The 17,708-nt window shown below is 56.8% G+C and overlaps 1 protein-coding gene across 2 annotated transcripts in view; it reads left to right on the plus strand.

The window, feature by feature from the left end:
• Positions 1–17,708, plus strand: part of Anxa11 (annexin A11) — a 42,577-nt gene extending 24,869 nt beyond the window's left edge. For both annotated transcript variants that reach the window (XM_004624085.2, XM_023719112.1), the window contains 14 exons: positions 5,234–5,296; positions 6,606–6,718; positions 7,990–8,349; positions 8,751–8,838; positions 9,052–9,146; positions 9,736–9,849; positions 10,892–10,982; positions 11,337–11,416; positions 11,550–11,606; positions 12,714–12,807; positions 13,989–14,084; positions 15,065–15,123; positions 15,269–15,391; positions 16,975–17,708. In XM_004624085.2, coding sequence (XP_004624142.1) covers positions 5,242–5,296; positions 6,606–6,718; positions 7,990–8,349; positions 8,751–8,838; positions 9,052–9,146; positions 9,736–9,849; positions 10,892–10,982; positions 11,337–11,416; positions 11,550–11,606; positions 12,714–12,807; positions 13,989–14,084; positions 15,065–15,123; positions 15,269–15,391; positions 16,975–17,034 — 1,485 coding nt within the window. In that variant the 5' untranslated portion in view covers positions 5,234–5,241 and the 3' untranslated portion in view covers positions 17,035–17,708. The remainder of the gene's footprint in view (positions 1–5,233; positions 5,297–6,605; positions 6,719–7,989; positions 8,350–8,750; positions 8,839–9,051; positions 9,147–9,735; positions 9,850–10,891; positions 10,983–11,336; positions 11,417–11,549; positions 11,607–12,713; positions 12,808–13,988; positions 14,085–15,064; positions 15,124–15,268; positions 15,392–16,974) is intronic.

Raw genomic sequence — 17,708 nt, forward strand, 5'->3', positions numbered from 1 at the left:
CTCTTCCGGCATGGCTGTCACTTTGTACACCTTCTCAGGATGAATGGATGAGAAAACAAACGAGTATTCATCTTTTATATTCTGCATGTGTCATGGTGTGGGTGTTCGGACCTGGGCCAGGCTAATGATGGGTGTGTAGTGGTATCTCCTTGTTTTAACTGGCAGTTCTGAGCGATGTGTCGCGTGGCTTAGCATATGGTTATCGTATAGGTATGTTCTTCATCCAAGTTTCTGTGTAGACCATTTTCCCATTTAAAAAAAAAATGTGTGGTTTGTTTTCTTGTTGAGGTTTAAGAGTTGTTTGTTTTGGCGAAGTCTCTATGTGATGGGTGTCTTGTGCACATGTCCTACCGTGCTGTGGCTTATCTTTTTATTTTGGTTTTTGAGACGGGTCTTACTATTTTGCAGGTGACCCTGTCTTCCAGAACTCAAGGGACCCTCTTGCCTCAGCCCCCCGACTGGCCAGGATCATATGCGTGCATCCCCACACTGGATCTTCTCTTTTAAAAAGAATACAAGCATTGTCACAGCTGCATATTTGAATAGTAGACCAAGCTTTGTGGTCAAAGCAGAGTAAAGATTTAATATTAAGAACTGATGGTCAGCCATATATTCCAGCCCCCAGGGAGGCTCATCCCAGGATCTCCCCTCCCAGCCCAGCCTGCTGGATTTGCTGCTGAGTGCAGGGGGGCCTCTGACTCTCAGCCTCAGCTCCTGGTGCTCTCTGTCCCTGGGCGACCCCCTCTTGGCCCTCCGCATTGGCCACTTCTGTCCCTGGAGGTCAGGCAGGACCTCAGCTGGGCATTGGGGAGTCCTGCTGCTGACTGGAGGCCTGGGTCTCCCCTCCCACTGTTGGGTGGGGAAGTGCCAGGCTCCCCATTGTGCTGGGATGGCCATCACTCCTGTCCCCACACCCAGTTTCTAGATTCCTGTGTTTGGGCACTCTGGCTGGTGTCCTTGTGTCATCTGTGAGATTTACCAGGATACCACGTGCATAGCCGTAGAGCATAGCCCTCTGGGGACCTGAGAGACAGAGCGTCCAAGGACTGGGAGAACATTTTTCCCAAGTATGGAGCACAGAACCATGATATCAGGATCCCTGGGGACTCAGGGCTGGTGCCTGCGTGTTTGTGTCTGGTCTCACATTCCTGGAATCCCAGGTGGGGGTGGGGGACTCGGTGGGACTGGGCCCTGGGGTTCAGCAGGGCCGCAGCAGGGTGCCCGAGCTCCAGCCTCAGCATCCCTGAGCTGTGATTGCCGCGCGCTGCTTTCAGCACCCCCAGGCCTGTGGGTTCTGAGCTTCTCAGCTTCCGGTGGGGGCCAGCAGTCTAGAGTTTAGGGAGCCTCCTGTTCAGTTGGGGAGGCCACATCTGCCAGAAAGAGTCCCAGGGAGGAAAGAAGGCCGTGTTTGTGCTGAGGCTCAGGACTGGAGGGCGGAGGCTCCCGAGAGATAGGTGCTCATAACTGGAGCTTCCTGGGAGCCAGCTGCCTGAGAGCAGGGAGCAGGGGGACTGCGCCAGACTCCCTGTGTCCAGGCGCCATGAACAGAAGCCAGCACAGAAGATCAAGGGCGTGATGTCCTGGCTGTTGAATCACAGCAGCAGTGCGAATCACCTCCTGCCCTGCTACCCTCCCACCTTTTTTCTTCACTAAAGGACAGAGTAAGAGACCTGGGGGGATGCACTCCTGTAATCCAAGCACTTGGGAGGCTGAGGCAGGAAGGATGGATGGATCAGGAGCTCAAGGGCAGCTTGAGCTGCATAATAAGTTCTAGATGAGCCTCTGTCTCGGGGAAAAAAAATCAGAAGAAGAAAATGACTGCCTTGGTCAGGGTGGAAATTAAAATATGTAAGAATGCTGGGGCCGGGGAGATGGTTCAGTAGAATAAGGGTTTCCCTGGCAAGCGCAAGGGCCTGAGTTCAATCCCCAGTTCCGGAGGTGGGAGTGGGGGGTGGGGGGGAAGAATGCAGAAGACTTGAGACAAATTAAACCTTTCCTTTACAAAAACAGTGCAAGGGCAAGCGAGATAGCTGAGCAGACTAAGTGCTTGCTTAGGTAAGTGCAGGGGCCAGGGTTCGATCCCTGGCACCGCATGCTGTGCCCCATGGCAATGGAGTCTGTGCTGTAATCCCACTTGGGAGGCAGAAATCAGGAGGATCACTAGGAATCTGAGCTGTGTAGTGTGAATCTGTGCGCGCGCGCGTGCGCACACACACACCCACACACCCACACACACACCACTTCTGGAGAGTGGTAAGATCAGCTGGTTTTTGTTACCAGCTGTTCTTTTGAGGGTGAGGGCTGGGTAGAACTGGGAGGGGAAGTCTGTGCACAGCTCCTGGTAGATGCGTGGTCCCAGAGAGGGAACCTGGGTTTCTAGAGCCTGGGCTGGGTCCCCTCTGCCAAGGAGATGGCCCTGGGGTCACCCCAGGCTCCTTGCCAGTGTCCCGCCTCTCGTGAGAGAGATGAACGTTACCACCCTCCTGAGGGCTGGGTTGTGGCATTTGATCAGGACAGTCCTGCTGTGGCCCTTAGATACATACTCAAGCACTGGGCCCACCCAGCCCACAAGTCGGAGCCCGAGGAAGCTGCTTAATCTGGTGGCTGTGAGGATCACAGCATCTGGCCAGGGCTCCTCGCTCTCCCCTACCCTGCCTCCACGGGGAGGGACCGCAGAGCCCAGGGAGGGCGTGGTCCTGCTCCGGGCATTGGAAAGGGCTGGAGAAAAGAGGTGGGAGCAGGCCTGGAATAGACCCCGGTGCTTTCAAAACAGTGGAAAGACGGTTGTGCTTTGGGAAGAGAGCGGGACTGGAAATGGGGCTGGGGGCTGCCGGGGACCCTGCGGACTCTCAGAACAGCGCTCGTCCAGAGGCCAGAAAATTCCCCAGAGCCCTTCTAGGAATGCAGGCTCTATGCGGCTGCTCCCCTGGCTGCCAGGCTGAATGGGGCCTGTGTGAGTTATTTTCATCTTGAAAGAGCACCAGCTGTGTGGTTGTGCAGGCCGGAGGGGGCAGCTGCAAGTGTGCGGAAATGCCCAGCCCAAATGGGCCTTGCTGTTTGTTTTTTGAGACAAGGTCCCACTGTACACTTTAGGCTGACCCTGAACTACACTTTGTAGCCCAGGGTGGCTTCACTCTTGGCATGATCCTCCTGCCTCAGCCTCTGGGGATGAGATCACAGGTGTGTGCCATCACACCTTGATTAAATTGGGGCTTTTAAAAGTTGTTCAAATCCTTTGGCAGTTTGTGTTGGGGCTGTTGGTCTTTCACTTTTCTTCTTTCGTTTTCCAGATGGAATCCGTATTGCCCAGGCAAACCTTGAACCTTGGGCTCAGGTGCCCCTCCTGCCTCAGCCTCCTGAGTAGCTAGGCTTTTTGGAAAATTTTTCCCCTAAGTTTGTCATTTGTGCTTATTGTTTTCCTTATGTCTTTTTTTTTTTTTTTTTTTTTGCGGGACCAGGGATTGAACTCAGGCCTTTGTGCTTGCCAGGGAAGCGCTTATTCCACTGAGCCATCTCCCCGGCCCCTTACGTCTTTCTTATCGACAGCTTTATTTTATGCTCTTGGGATGTGGGGTCATCTTACATTTAAGTCTCGGTCTGGCTGAAATTTGTTTGGTGTGTGGAAGGGGATCTGACTGAAGGCTCACCTGACCCCAGGAGGGTGAGCCACCGTTTCCCAGGGCAGCGCCTCTGGGACCTCAGCCACCTGTGCTTAGCACTGAAAGACAGCACTGTGCCCCATCTGACCACGCCCACTCTCTCCGAGGTCACTGGCTGGGCTCACTGTTGGACCTACTGTCCAGAACAAATGGCCTCTGGGGCTGAGCACCAGCACACCTGGGGCACCAGTGACCCCACCAGGGAGGCCCTTTCTGAGGCTTGCTGGCCCCGGGCAGTCCTTCAAGGTGGCAGGAGGGCGAGTCTGGTGTGTGGACAGGGTCTGGCATGGCCCGGGCTCAGGAGATTCACTTGGGGTCTTGTTGCAAATTCTGGTTCTGTCCCAGATGCTCTGGGGGTGGAGCCGGCAACTGACCTGTGTGATATCAGATGACAGGTTTGCATGAGGAGCAGCAGCTGCGTTGGGTGTGGGGCGCCCAGGTGGCTGCCCAGGAAGAGCAGGCAGGTGGCCCCTGTTTCTTGAGTGGCAGGGTCACCACTGGTCTGGTCCCCTCCTGAGCAGTTTAATGGGCCCTGGCCATTGCTGCGGATCTGTATCTGGAGAGACTTAGGACCAGCTGTCCCTCTTGTGCCCTGGGTCAAGGCCTCTGCCTCCTTGACTGATGGACACGAAATCACTTACTCTCTGAGCTTCAGTTCTCGTGGGCCAGGCCCCTTCGCCTGGAGAACAAGAGAGTGAAAAGGGCAGCCTGGTCACCCCAAGATGGGGTACCTGTGCATACCTTGGGCACAGGGAGAGAAGGCAAGTGGACTTGCGGCCCGAGGCCCTGTGCGGTCTGGAGTCCGAGCGCCAAGAGCAGATGCCACGCATGCGCAGGCCGCGCCCGCTGGGTTGTGATTGGCCTGTGTTTGCAGCACGTAGAGCGTATTGTACCTGCGTATCTAATCCGGGCGATGCTGGGCCAGGCAGGACACAGCTGTGTTCTCTTCCAACCGCACACCTTAGTCTCCTTCCCAGTTGTAAAAAGGTCTCTCTCCCCGTTTGCTATTGACTAACTTGTATCGTGTTCTTTGATATATTTATTCGTCGGGTCTCATTTGTAAGACAAACCATATGATGTTTAAGCCTCTGCTTCTGATTTATTTCACTTAACATGGTCACAGGGTGCCTCCGTGTGCCTGCAAATGACTCAAGTCAGCCCCTCTTGAGGGCAGAGAAGTGTTGCATTGCTGGGAGCTCTCAGGCTCTGGTGTGAGGCTGGCGAATTCCGCCAAGCGTGGTACATGCAGGGCCTGGTCCAGACATCCTGCCTGGGGAACGTCTTGCAGGGATCCAGGGGCAGGAGCAGGGAGGAGGGAGCAGGAGGAGGGAGAAGGGAAGAGGAGCAGGGAGCAGGAGGAGGAGGGAGGAGGAGCAGGGAGCAGGGAGCAGGGAACCGGAGGAGGGAGCAGGAGCAGGCAGCAGGCAGCATGCAAACTGCATTGCACCAAGGGGACGTGTGCAGCTGCCCCTGCCTGGGCACCTGTGGCCTTGTTCTCCTCAGAGTCCAGTGCTGGCAGGCCTGGGTGGGAGTACCCTGGGCAAGGTCTCAATGCCCTGTCGCTTCCCTTTCAGGTCAGACCATGAGCTACCCAGGCTACCCCCCACCCCCTGGTGGCTACCCTCCTCCTGCACCAGGTAAGAGGGCTTGGGTGGTCCTGAGTGAGAGGTCGGGGAGTCAGCTGTTCCCCATAGTCCCCAGGCACTGCCTCCTGAGAGGAGAGACCCCTGGGAACCGCTGAGGGGCCTGGCTTTGAGCTGATTTGGGTGGCCTGGGTCATGCTGCCTTGTTAGTGACCACAAACAAATCCTTGGTCTTCTCCTTTGCAAAATGAATTTTGGAGTCTCCTTTTGGGTCGTCCTGGATACCAGAGGTAGATAGGTAAGTCCTCAGGCATGGTGTACTCCAAAGCGTTGCCATTGCCGTGGTCTAGGTGCCTGGATGCACTGTCGCGCTAACTGGCCTGGCTGGCAGTCAAGTTGGTCTTGACCCTCAGGCGGCCTTTGTCCTGTTTTCAGGAAAGAAGTAGGAGGTTGAAGGAAGACAAAGAGCATTTTGAGGTCTCCCTAAGGGTGTCTGAGTTGTCCCTCACCCCGGGGGCCCCTGGCATTCATTCACTTTGGGGAGTGAAGTCTTGGGGCCCCTGGACCTGCTCTTCCTCCCCTTCAGCAGGCAGGGGCCGAGCCGCCCTGTCACAGGGCCACACTGGTAGCTGACTGGTAGCTGACTGGTCAGCACCGACCTCGCTCCATTCTGTGCCCTGTCCGTTTTGCCAGCGCTGCTGCCCACCCCCAGCAGCAAGCGCGGACAGGCAGGCGACTCAGGAAGGGCAGCGCTATGGGCATCCTCAGCCCTCCATGGTGCCAGCTGCCACACTGTGGGTCTCAGTGGCCAAGGTTCTCTGTGACCACTGGTTGAGCACTGGGCCAGGCTCCCCCGGGCCTTGCTCACTCTGTAGGACACAAGCCTGAGTAGCTGAGCCCTGGGGCATGACCGGCTTGCTGGTCCAGAGCTGCGCTTGTCACTGCTGTCTCCTTATGGACAATGGCTAGAGTCTGTTTTCCCTGATGCAGGCCAGGGTCCCTCTAGCCTGTCATCCTGCCTCTCCCTTCCAGTTACTGATTCATCCCTTGGAAGAGCTATACTGGATGGACCGTGCCTTCTGTCTTTGCGGCTTCATGAATCCTTGGGCCCCCGGAGCTTGCCACTATGTTGAACTCAGCACAGAGTCCAAGAGTGGCCGTCTTGTCTTGTGTCTATCCTCCTGCTCCGCACTGAGTGTGCAGTAGGGAACGAGGGACAGGCCTCTTGCCCTAGCTGTCCACCTGACCTTTCTGTCCTCTGTAGCACTGGCCTGAGACTCTGCAGTGCTACCTTTCCTGAGCTCCTCCACCTACCTCCTTGGGTAGGGGACAGACGGGGCTGAGCACTTGGTGTTCCTTTCAGGTGGTGGTGCCTGGGGGGGTGCTGCCTACCCCCCAGCTGGTGGGCCCCCTATCGGGCTGGATAACGTGGCCAACTACGCAGGGCAGTACAACCAAGACTACCTCTCAGGAATGGTGAGTCTGTCCTTCTGCCTGGGGCACAGCTACACCGCCACCGGGGACCTGAGCCTGGCAGTGACTGCGAGCGTGAAGTGTGCCCTCTCCCTCGTGGAACAGGGGCGTCTTTACCAAGCCTCTGCCAGCTGCCCAGTGCCCTCTCTGGACCTCAGCTCTCCCTTCCATAAATTGAGGGGTAGGAGTGCACTGAAAGCATGGCCTCCCGGGGTCCTTATGGCTTTGGGGTGCTCAGTGGGGCGGGTCTTCCTGGAAATGAATTGAGCACCTTGTGGGCACATTGTAAGCCTAAGGAAGGTGCATCAACATGCGTGTGTGCACACTGTGAGTGTGTGTGTGTGCATGCACGTGCGCTGTGGATGTACCTGTGTGTGCTGTGTTGTGTGTCCACAGAAGGGGGGCTGTTCTGGTTTGGTCCTGGGGGTGGGAATATGCAGTAGTTTGGGCAGATTTGTCCCCAACTTTTATTTGTTGTTTTGCTTTAAAAGTTACATAATTTGTAATCAGAAAACACAAATGTGTGTTCATTGGAAACAGTGCAACCAGTACACACCCAAATTGGTGCCAGGCCCAGTTCTAGGCTCTGGGGATTTGTGAGTAGAATAAACAGGAGTCTCAGCCCTGGCTGACTGGCAAGGAACAGCGACAGAGTCAGCTCGCTTGAGGTGGTGCTGAGACTAGGGGCACCGCAGGAACAAGAGCTGGTGAGAGGTTGAGTCGGGTCGGTGGGGTGATGTGAGGGTTTTAAGGTAAGGGTCAGCAAAGGTCTGAAGAAGAGGAGGAGGTGCTACCTGGATGCCTAGGGCTGCCACACCCTGTGGTGCCATTGACCTAGAGTGCTCTGGGCAGCAGGGGAGCCCAGGGGAGCCCAGGTACCTGCTCAGGCGTGGGATCCTCATTCTGGATGGGCATGAGTCCACCCAAGCCTCATGACCTAAGTGTGCTGGTAGGAGAGTGATACGATAGGGTCTCACCAAGCCCACTGTATCTTCGAGGGCTGTAAACTCTGTTTTCATCCATGGGCCCGGGAAGGAAGGAGTAGCCTTCGGAGGCGAAAGGCTGCATGCTCTGCAGATAGGGTGGGGGTGCCTGGTGTGGGTACAGAGGAGCCCGGGCCAAGTCCCAGCTGGCTACACCTCGTGAGGCCGTGTTGGCTACAGTGTGGGGCGCTTGGCACTCTGTGGAGGCACTGAGTTCTGGAGTGGGGAGGGCAGAGGGCAAAGCACAGCTGGCCTGTGGTGAGCCTCAGGCTCTGTCTTGTGTCCCTGCAGGCGGCCAACATGTCGGGGACATTTGGAGGAGCCAACCTGTATCCCGGAGCCCCTGGGGGTGGTTACCCTCCAGTCCCCCCTGGTGGCTTTGGGCAGCCCCCTCCTTCCCAGCAGCCTATTCCTCCGTTTGGAATGTACCCACCCCCTGGGGGAAACCTACCCTCTGGGATGCCCTCCTATCCACCCTACCCAGGGGCACCAGTGCCACCCCCTGGGCAGCCACCAATGACTTACCCTGGGCAGCCGCCAGTGCCACCCCCAGGGCAGCAACCAGTGCCACCTCCGGGTCAGCAGCCGATGCCAAGCTATCCAGGATACTCAGGGTCCGGGACCGTCACCCCCGCCGTTCCCCCAGCCACGGTGAGTGCTGGTCCAAACCTGAGCCCAGTGCCTGGAGCCTCTTGGCCCAGTGTCCCCTGCCAGCAAGGCTATGGGCAGTAAGGAGGCACAGCCCTGCAGCTTTTACTTCTCGGTTTATTGTGGCATCCTTTGCTCCTGGGTCCCCCTGCCCTGGGGCTGAGGGAGCCCATGAGGAGCCTCTCGATTCCTGCACCCTTTACACACCCAGCTCTTGTCTCAGAGTCTGGGGGTGGAGTGGGCTGAGGGAAGTCGTATGTGCGGATCTTTTTTTTTTTTTTTTTTTTTTTTTGCTGAACCGGGGATTGAACTCAGACCGTTGTGCTTGCCAGACAAGCACTTATTCTACTGAGCTAACTCCCTGGCCCCTTTGTGCGGATCTTCTTACCTATGACTGTCTACAGTTTGGAAACCGAGGTACCATCACGGACGCTTCTGGCTTTGACCCCTTGCGAGATGCTGAGGTCCTGCGGAAGGCCATGAAGGGCTTTGGTGAGAAACCCTGGGTGGTTGGTGTTTCTCCCACTCTAATTTCCTGTGCAGTTTCACATGGACGCTGGGGGCTGGGGGAGGTGATAGAAGAGGACATGACTTTGAATGTGGTGGGGGTCACCTGGGAGAATCGGAGGCTGCGTGCCAGGGCGTTGCAAAGGCACAGAGCACCCGGTGACCCTCGGCCCTGTGGCTCCCCCTCCTCCTCCCCAGGGACGAACGAACAGGCCATCATCGACTGCCTGGGGAGCCGCTCCAACAAGCAGCGGCAGCAGATCAGCCTGTCCTTCAAGACAGCCTATGGCAAGGTGAGGCGTGTGCTGCAGGAGGACAGAGAGCTGGGTGGGCCTGGAACTTGGAGGGCTGCTAAGCTGCCCTAGGCACTTCCTGCTGCTACTGCCTGGTGGCGCCCATCTGAAGTGAAGGATGCCCCAAGGGAACCGTCCCTGGGTTCACTGGGGACTGAAGTTGGTACAGGTGCCCAGAGTTGGGGATTTCAGCCCTGGCCATGCCACATATCTTGAGACCAGGGTTGTATTTTTCCCTCTGCTGGCCTCAGTTTCCCTGCCTTTCTATGTTGCATCTGGAGGTTTTGATTCTCTGCGTACTTTGGAGGAAAAGGCTTTTGGATCAGAATAAACACAGGGAAGCTGGGATCTGAGTCCTGGGTGGACACTAGGCAAGTGTGGAGCCGGCGAGTGCTATATTCAGCGCCTGGCCAGCCTCAGCGCCATGCACCCCGGCCCCCCACTGGTGCAGGCTCTGAAGAGTCCCCCTGAGCTCGGGCCTCTCCCTGGCTAGAGTGAAGCCCATGTTGCTGCTGTTGCTGCTCAACAGTGGAGCCTGTTCTTGTTGGTCCCCTCTGTGCAGTCTCTGTTGGTTTTTGTGTCTACTCAGGATTTGATCAAAGACCTGAAATCCGAGCTGTCAGGGAACTTTGAGAAGGCCATCCTGGCCCTGATGAAGACCCCAGTCCTGTTCGACGTGTCTGAGATAAAGGAGGCCATTAAGGTGCGTGCGTGTCTGTGCGTGTCCGCGCATGCACAGCCGGGAGGAAGCCAGGTGCTGTGGGATCATGCTGCTGCTGCTGCTGCTCTGTGTGCTTCTGCACGGGGTCCTTGTGCTATAGGAAGGGATTTCCCCATGCTTTCCCCATGCTTGCCCCGCGGGGGACCCAGCCACAGCAGGCCCAGCTGTCCCTTCTCCAGAGTCCCAGTGGGCGGCTCCTATGGCACTGCGCCTCCCTGCTGGCTCCTCATGAGGTTGTTTGTGACCAGGACCTTATCAGGTCCTTAGGGTCCTGTGCAGAGCTGGCATAGTCTCTGCCCGGTGCCACCTCCATCAGCTTCCTGAGGGGAGCAGGGGTCAGTGGTGCCCCCAGGTGTGTTGGGACCCTGGATAAGGAGGCCGGCACATACACCTTTTGTAAATACTGAGGAATCTGAGGGTAGCTTTTGGGCAGCGGAAGTCATAAACACAGCTGACACATGCCATGCCTCCTTCCTGACCCGAACAAAGTGCTCTCCACGCTCACTTAATCCTCATGACGCTTGCAAGGACCACTCCTATTTTATGGACCAGAAGCCCAAGGCACAGAGAGGCTAAGTAACTTACCCCAGGCCACACAGCAAGTAAGCCCTGGAGCCAAGATTCAGACCCCTGTCCTCTGCCTTTTTGCTGTGTCCAGCCTGGTAATTCCTCTGTCCTCACTCTTGCTGTCCTGTCCTAGAGGTCTCCCCATACCCACAGTCCACTGGGGACTAGAGTATTTCCATATGGCCATTCTGACGTCTCTGTCAGCTCATCTTCCCAGCTGTTTGTCATCTCATCTGAGGGCTGAACTTGGAATACATCAACCCCACCCGGGCAGTGGCTGTGCCTCTGAGTCATGGTTTCCTAGTCTGTGGGGAACACTGTCACAGGGCTTCCCAGGGGTAGTCACTCTGGTGATAGCACTGGCAGTGCAGTGGCTGTGTCTCCTTATCAGCCCCGTTGCCTCATCTCTCCCGGGCATCGTTGCAGCACGTGGTCGGTTGTGTTTTTGCCCCTGCAGGGCGCTGGCACAGATGAAGCCTGCCTCATCGAGATCCTGGCTTCCCGCAGCAACGAGCACATCCGGGAGCTGAGCCGGGCCTACAAAGCAGGTGTGGGCCCCGCCCCCACGGTCTTGGCTGCGCCCTCTGCGCCCTGTGTCCTCTACCCCCCCCCCCGTGACCCACTTCCTGCCACTCCCAGCCTGCTGGTTGCACCGAGGCCCTGCCTTGCCTGCCGTTTACCTGAGTGGGTAATAAAAGTGGGGTCGGCCGGGAGGACCTTGCGTGTGACCTGCCAACCCACGACAGCCGTTGCAGTCCCCTGGTCCCAGGCGTGTGTGTCCCTGGAAGGACCAATGGGCCACATATCTCCTCTAGCTGTGGACCCCAGGCCTTTCTTCTGCTGCTGCTCAGGAGCAGACGGGCCTGCAGCAACAGGGTGACCCTCTTGTGCCTCCCTTGCAGAGCACAAAAAGACCCTGGAGGAGGCCATTCGCAGCGACACGTCAGGGCACTTCCAGCGGCTCCTCATCTCTCTCTCTCAGGTGCCTTCCCCGCAGCAGGAGATTGGAGTCCACGGGGCCAGGGGGCGGCGCAGGGAGGAGAGGGGGAGAACGGGGATGGCGTGCTGCGTCCCTCCAGGGCGTGGGCTCAACCCTGCACCCTGCTTCCTTTCAGGGAAACCGAGACGAAAGCACAAATGTGGACATGTCCCTCGTCCAGAGAGACGTCCAGGTGAGTGGGTGGGCAGGCACTGCACCGGGCTTCCTGAACCAGGGTGGCCCCCACCCTCCTGCTTCGAAGGAGGAGGTGCCCTGGGGTCAGAGGAACAGCGGATGTGGCACGGCTTCTGCGTGCTGTCCTGCTGCTCATTGGCTGGGACCACAGCTCAGTCACATACCTGGATTCCACTTTCCCCTCCTTGCGAGGGAGGAAGATAAACAATGGCTGCAGTTGATAAGCTACAGCAGTGGGTGTGGGTCTCATGTGAAGGGGCTCTCCCGTGTCCAGGTGCAATACTATTCTGTTTGCCTACTGCTGAACTGTCCTACACCTGCTAAGCTTTGGAGGGTGGGAGCCTGTGAGCCAGCTGTCACCTTGGTGCGGAGCCTTTGACCTCTTGCTGTCCTCCTTATGGTTGCGAACCAAGGGGGGAGTCCAGGCAGCTAAGCGGTTCCCTAGAGCACTGTGCAGCTCCCAGTGTGCTGGTGGGATGGAGCTGGGTACCTCCCCGCCCTTCATGGAGGACAGATCTCCCGCTGTCCCCGATCTACATTACCCTCACCTTAACCTGCACAATCTGAGCTTGTGAGTGCAGTGGGTCCAGCTCTTGAGTCCAGAACTGCTGCCCGAGACCTTGAAGGCCTTTTAGTGGCCAGCGAGGCAGGGTTGCAAGTTGGCAAATTATTTGAGGCTCAAGCCTTCAGAAGTTTAACAGGCAAGTGCAGATTGTGCCTCTGGGCACACCTGGCCGTGGACTAGGTAGTGAAAAAGGGCAGATCACGGGAAGTCGCATGTCTACAGCATGGTTTGTCAGCTGCTGGAGCATTTGCTGTCTCGCACGTTCCCACTGCTAAGTGCTCGCCTCCGGTGCTTGGCCCTGGCCCCTCAGCTCCGTGCCCACTCCTTTCCCACAGCACCCTGAGTTGGCCTTGGTTCTTCTGGTCTGAGGTCCCAGCCTCAGAATTCCCCTTGCTTCCCTGGGAGGGGATGTGGGTTGTTGACTTCTGGCTCCCACAGCCAGGGTGCTGGTTCCTATCTTTCTGTGTGGCCCTGCCTCTTCTGGGTGACTTAGGCCTGGGACGAGGCTGACACTGCATGTGCGCCTTCCTCCTCCTGCAGGAGCTGTATGCGGCCGGGGAGAACCGCCTGGGAACAGATGAGTCCAAGTTCAATGCCATTCTGTGCTCACGCAGCCGGGCCCACCTGGTGGCAGGTAAGGCTGTCCAGGCCTCCCAGGGCTGAGGGAGAGCTGAGCTTGCTTTTGTCCCCTGCTGGTGACTTACCAGATGCCACCCAGGACTTCAGGCTTTGCAGGGGCTCTGGGGGAAGCCAAGGTAGGGGGCAAAAAGGCCCCTGCTGGCTGGCATGTAGGGCCATTCAGTTGGGAGGGTCCTTGGAGCACCTCACCACGGACCCCACTGTGACGAGACACAGCTGTGGGCAGCTCACTCGAGCCCCACGCATGGGGAGCTCTGTCCACGTGCCCATCCTGGCATAGGGCTGAGGGTGCAGTGGGGACAGTGCTACTAGGAGGTCTGTCTTTTCTGGGCTCCCCCCTTGTTTGGGGACAGTTGGAAATCACACACACAGCAGTAGCTGTGTTGGGTGATGCCTCCTATAGAGAGCGGCAATGGTGGCATCAGGCAGGGTGCCATAGGGCCAGCCAGGAGAAGCCCTTGATCCAGGGCCATGCCCCACGCTGGGACCTGGAGGGCGCCATGAGGAGGAAGTCAGGGAGGCAGAGGAGGGTTTGGAGTCGGGTGCACTGGGCTCTGAGTGGAGAGCAGTAATGTCCGTCTTTCCCTTTGCTTCAGCCTCCTAAGTCCTGAGATTCCACAGCCTGTGTCCCTGTACCCAGCTAGCCTGTCTTGATTATACTCAGCACACTGACCTTAGCTGTAGTGGGGCAGAGTTAGCTAGCACAGAGCCTGGTTTGTAACAGAATTGAATGTTGCCATAATTTAGTGGACTCTGCACTGAAAGTGAAAAACAGAATGGTCGTGGGGGTGCAGTTTGGAAAGCAAAAGAATCCTATGTCGTGGCCCTGCATGGCAGTGCGTACCTGCAATCCCAGCATTCAGGAAGCGAAGGGTAGAGAATTGCTGAGCGTTCTGGGCCAGCCTGGGCTGTGCAGCAAGACCCAGTCTCAAAAAACAGAACCACAAGATGAGGCTCATGCGTATGTGTACATCCCTGCTCTTTGGCTATTCTGATTACCGCCTTTCGGTGGGACACCAGCCAGACCAGCTCAGGCCCCCCAGAAGTCTAGTGTTGATGTAGTGGCCTCTTTAAAGACTATCGCTGAATACAGTTCTATTCTGTAGTGCCCAGGGCTAGGACTTGAGCATGGATTTGCGGGGGATCCTGTGACCTGTTTCTCTGTGTCCCCACTAGTTTTCAATGAGTATCAGAGGATGACAGGTCGGGACATCGAGAAGAGCATCTGCCGGGAGATGTCGGGGGACCTGGAGCAGGGCATGCTGGCCGTGGGTAGGTGTCCTGGGGGCTGGTGAGTGCCTCCAGCTGCTGGGGTAGTTCCTGTCCTCTGGCTCAGAGGTGGTGCGTAGAAAGAGCTTCAGGACCCAAACTGTCAAAACCAGAGAGTGCGAAGGCTGGGACCTCATGCTGCTGCCCTGCCCGTGGCACAGTGAGCCCAGCTGTCTGGGATGGCTGTGTGTTGTTTATGTTCCCAGAATGGCCCCGAAAGGGGCGCTGCAGTGTGGGCCCTGGTGGGAGGCACCTAGCCGCTCTCCCAGAGGAGGGTGACTCATACCCTGCCAAGCTTTCTCTAAAAATACTCTCTGCAGGCACTTGTAGATATTTGCGATGGAAACACAGGGCAGATTTTTACTTGCAACAGCACAGCAAGCCCGTTCCAGAGAAGCTGGCTGAGCTCCGGTAACTGCGCCTCCGGAGCAGGGCGCATGCTCCGGGTGTATACCGGGTCCACGCTCTGGGGCCCTTGTCACTGCGCCTTGGATGCCCCTTGGGGTACCTGCTGCCCATTTTTATCATGGTGCTTTCCTTGGACAGATGGTACTTCTCATTCTCTGCAAGGGCCCCCTGGTGTGGCTCGTGGGCCGAGCACTCCAGAGACACTGACTTTGCTGGCTGGTCTGTCTCCGTGGGGGTCACGGGATCTGCAGCCGTCCCCTCCTGCCTGCTTAGCAACACAGTTGTTCACTGCTCAGCATTTCTTCCCTCCTGGGCCCTGTGCTTCTCTGTCCTTCTGTCACAGTGGCTGCCAGGAAAGAGAGTGGGATGGCTATCCTGGCTCTGTGTGTTTCTGTTCCAAAGAGCCAGAGTCATGATCCTGGGATAACTGAGCCTGCAGGCGGGGTGCGGGGGTGGGTGGTGGATGCTGTGATGGGCTTGGTGTCCCGGCCTCTGGGAGGAGGACGTGTGTACTCTGTGGCTCCTAGGTTGAGAGTTTTCTGAAGATATAGTTATGCTGTGTTTCTCTCTTGCAGTAAAATGTCTCAAGAACACCCCAGCCTTCTTTGCTGAGAGGCTCAACAGGGCCATGCGGGTATGTAATGAAGTGGGCAGCCCCACCTGTGCCGTAGGCGTGGGAGGGCCACAGTCAGGGATCTGAAGGCTGAGTGGGGAGCGGGAGGGCAGAGGAAGCAGGGGATGCAGGGCCTGTTCCTCATGTCCCTGGGCTGCCTTTTTAGGGAGCAGGAACGAAGGACCGGACCCTGATTCGCATCCTGGTGTCCCGCAGCGAGGTTGACCTTCTGGACATCAGAGCAGAGTACAAGCGGATGTATGGCAAGTCGCTGTACCACGACATCACGGTACGGGCCCTGGCTGCCGCCTGTGGTGCCTGTGCACCTCCCAGGTGCACCCGCTTCCCTTCTGCTCACCCTCTGTGGAGAAGCCGTGCACTCGGCCTCAGGGCTGCACATGGGCACTGTGCTGACGGACCTCGGCTCTGTGCTCGGCGGCTTCCCTTGTCCGTGCAGTGGCTCTCGGGCAGGCATCGGCTCCTGAGGGCAGGGCAGGCCCTGTGCTGCATCCCTGGCCTCTGCTGCTCAGTAACTGCACAGGGCGGCCCCCAGTAGCGTGCAGACAATCTTGGGCCGCCTCCAACTTGGCATTGGTCTTTGGGGTCCCAGCCTCTCGGAACTGTGATCGCAGAGGCTTCCTGGAGGTCAGGTCTGGTTCACTGATTTCTTGCGAGGCAGAGTAAGGCAGCAGCTCTGCCAGGGCCTGTGGGCTCACCTAGGAGTCTGGTCTCTGCTTTTCTCCTTGCTAACTGTGTGGTCTTGCACCTGTCTGGGCCCCAGCCCCATCGTGTTTAAGGTGAGGCTAACGAGATTGCCTCCCTAGGAGTGCTGTGTGGCAAACACTGGCTGGTCAGTGTTCTGGGGCCAGGCTGGCCGCGTGTTCTTGTGTGGCTGGACTGACAGTTACGTTCTGAACTCTGCTGAACTTTGGAATTGAGAAAGTCACGGAGCTGCTGTCCTCATTTCCGACTCTAGCAGTTGACATTGTTGGGCTGCTCTTGGAAAGATGCAGCTCTCCGCTTGTGCTGTGAGGGTGTGGCTGTGATCAGCAGAGCATTTGTACGCAGGGACAGAGCCCCTCCCGAGTGCCAGTGGCTGTGCTGTCCAGAGGAAGCCACAGGCTGTGCTGCCCGAGAGCCAGGGTGGGAGGAGATGATCGGGATTTAGCAGAGCCCCCCTGCTGTCCCCCAACAGTGGGTGCAGAGGTGTTAGGCAGGGCAGAGCTCCCAGAAACTTGACAGCCTAGGTGACAGCAATGTCCTGCATTGGGTGGCCACAGAGATAATACATCTCCAAGTAGGATACATTGTGCATTTTGCTAGAACCCCTGTTTGGTTGTCCAGAAATGCCTGGGTGAAAGTTAGTCCCAGCTAGTGATTTTTTTCCTTTTTTTTAAAAATGTATTTGGCTATTACAGAGTCTCACTAAGCAACTCAGACTCATAGTGATCCTCCTGCTTTCAGCCTCCCCAGTGCTGGGATTACAGTCATATGCTACTATGCCTTGGCTCTGTGGCTGGCTTAGCCTACCCTGGGGGCGTGGCATGTGATGCCAGGGATCGAACCACAGTCCCTGTGCTTGCCTAACCAGGTGCTTTAGTCTGTTGAGCCATCTCGCCAGCCCGATTTTAAATTTTGTTGGGGTTGCTTATTTACCTTTGATCATGGGTGCAAGTGCAGCTTTCTGTTCTTTAACGGGCCTGGTCATGGCTGAGGTGCGCACCCCCAGGTGTAGGCCACCTGCTCCCCCACCTGTGGGGGCATCTCCATGGCATGGATCTGCCTGTGCACAAAAGTGCTCAAGCCAGGGAGAATCCAGAGGCGGGAAGTGGGTCTCTCTCGCCTAACTCATGTTCTTGTTCCTGTGACCAGGGAGACACTTCTGGGGACTACCGCAAGATCCTGCTGAAGATCTGTGGGGGCAACGACTGAGCTGTGCCTGGTGGCTCACTTCCACCCCCTGCTGGCATCGGAATGCCAAGATGCTGCCAAATGATGTCTGCTTCTCACAAATCAGCCAGTAGCCCCAAGGTGCACGTCTGTCCCTAGAGCCCTGCCCTTCCTGGCCTAGGCACCCTGATTACAGGCCTGGTTGTGGCCATGGCTCTCTTGAGCCTTCTCCTCCCACCCACTGTAGCCTCAGGCTGTTAGAGTAGATATTTTATTTCCTGACTTGGGCAATCATTCCTCGTTTTCTTGTGGCTGAGATCCTCAGCATCATTTTAGTTGTGTACTTTTATATTCTTTCTCGGAGGCATTTTTTTTTTTTAACTGTCATTGCCCAGCTGATGCACATTAGTCTGTGTACAAATTTCTGGTAAGAGCCATGAACCTCACGGAGGGCCTGCAGCTGTAATAGCTGCATCTGGTGAGAAAGTATCATGAGCTTTGTTTTTGCCAAACTCACTCCTTTTTAGAGAAAAAAAAAAAAAAGACCAGGCGGTCATTTTTTCTGTTTCCCGTGCAAAACCACAAGGCAAAAGCCCATTCCCAGTCAGTGACGGGGCTCCTTGTACTTTGAAATGTGCCTTAAACCTGAATGTCTGTAGCCAAAAATTGTTTCCAAATTAAAGTTGGCCAGCTCTGGAATGTTCTGGAAAAGTCTT

The sequence above is a fragment of the Octodon degus genome, unplaced genomic scaffold, assembly GCF_000260255.1.
Source record: "Octodon degus isolate 3935 unplaced genomic scaffold, OctDeg1.0 scaffold00005, whole genome shotgun sequence".
Lineage (NCBI taxonomy): Eukaryota > Metazoa > Chordata > Mammalia > Rodentia > Octodontidae > Octodon > Octodon degus.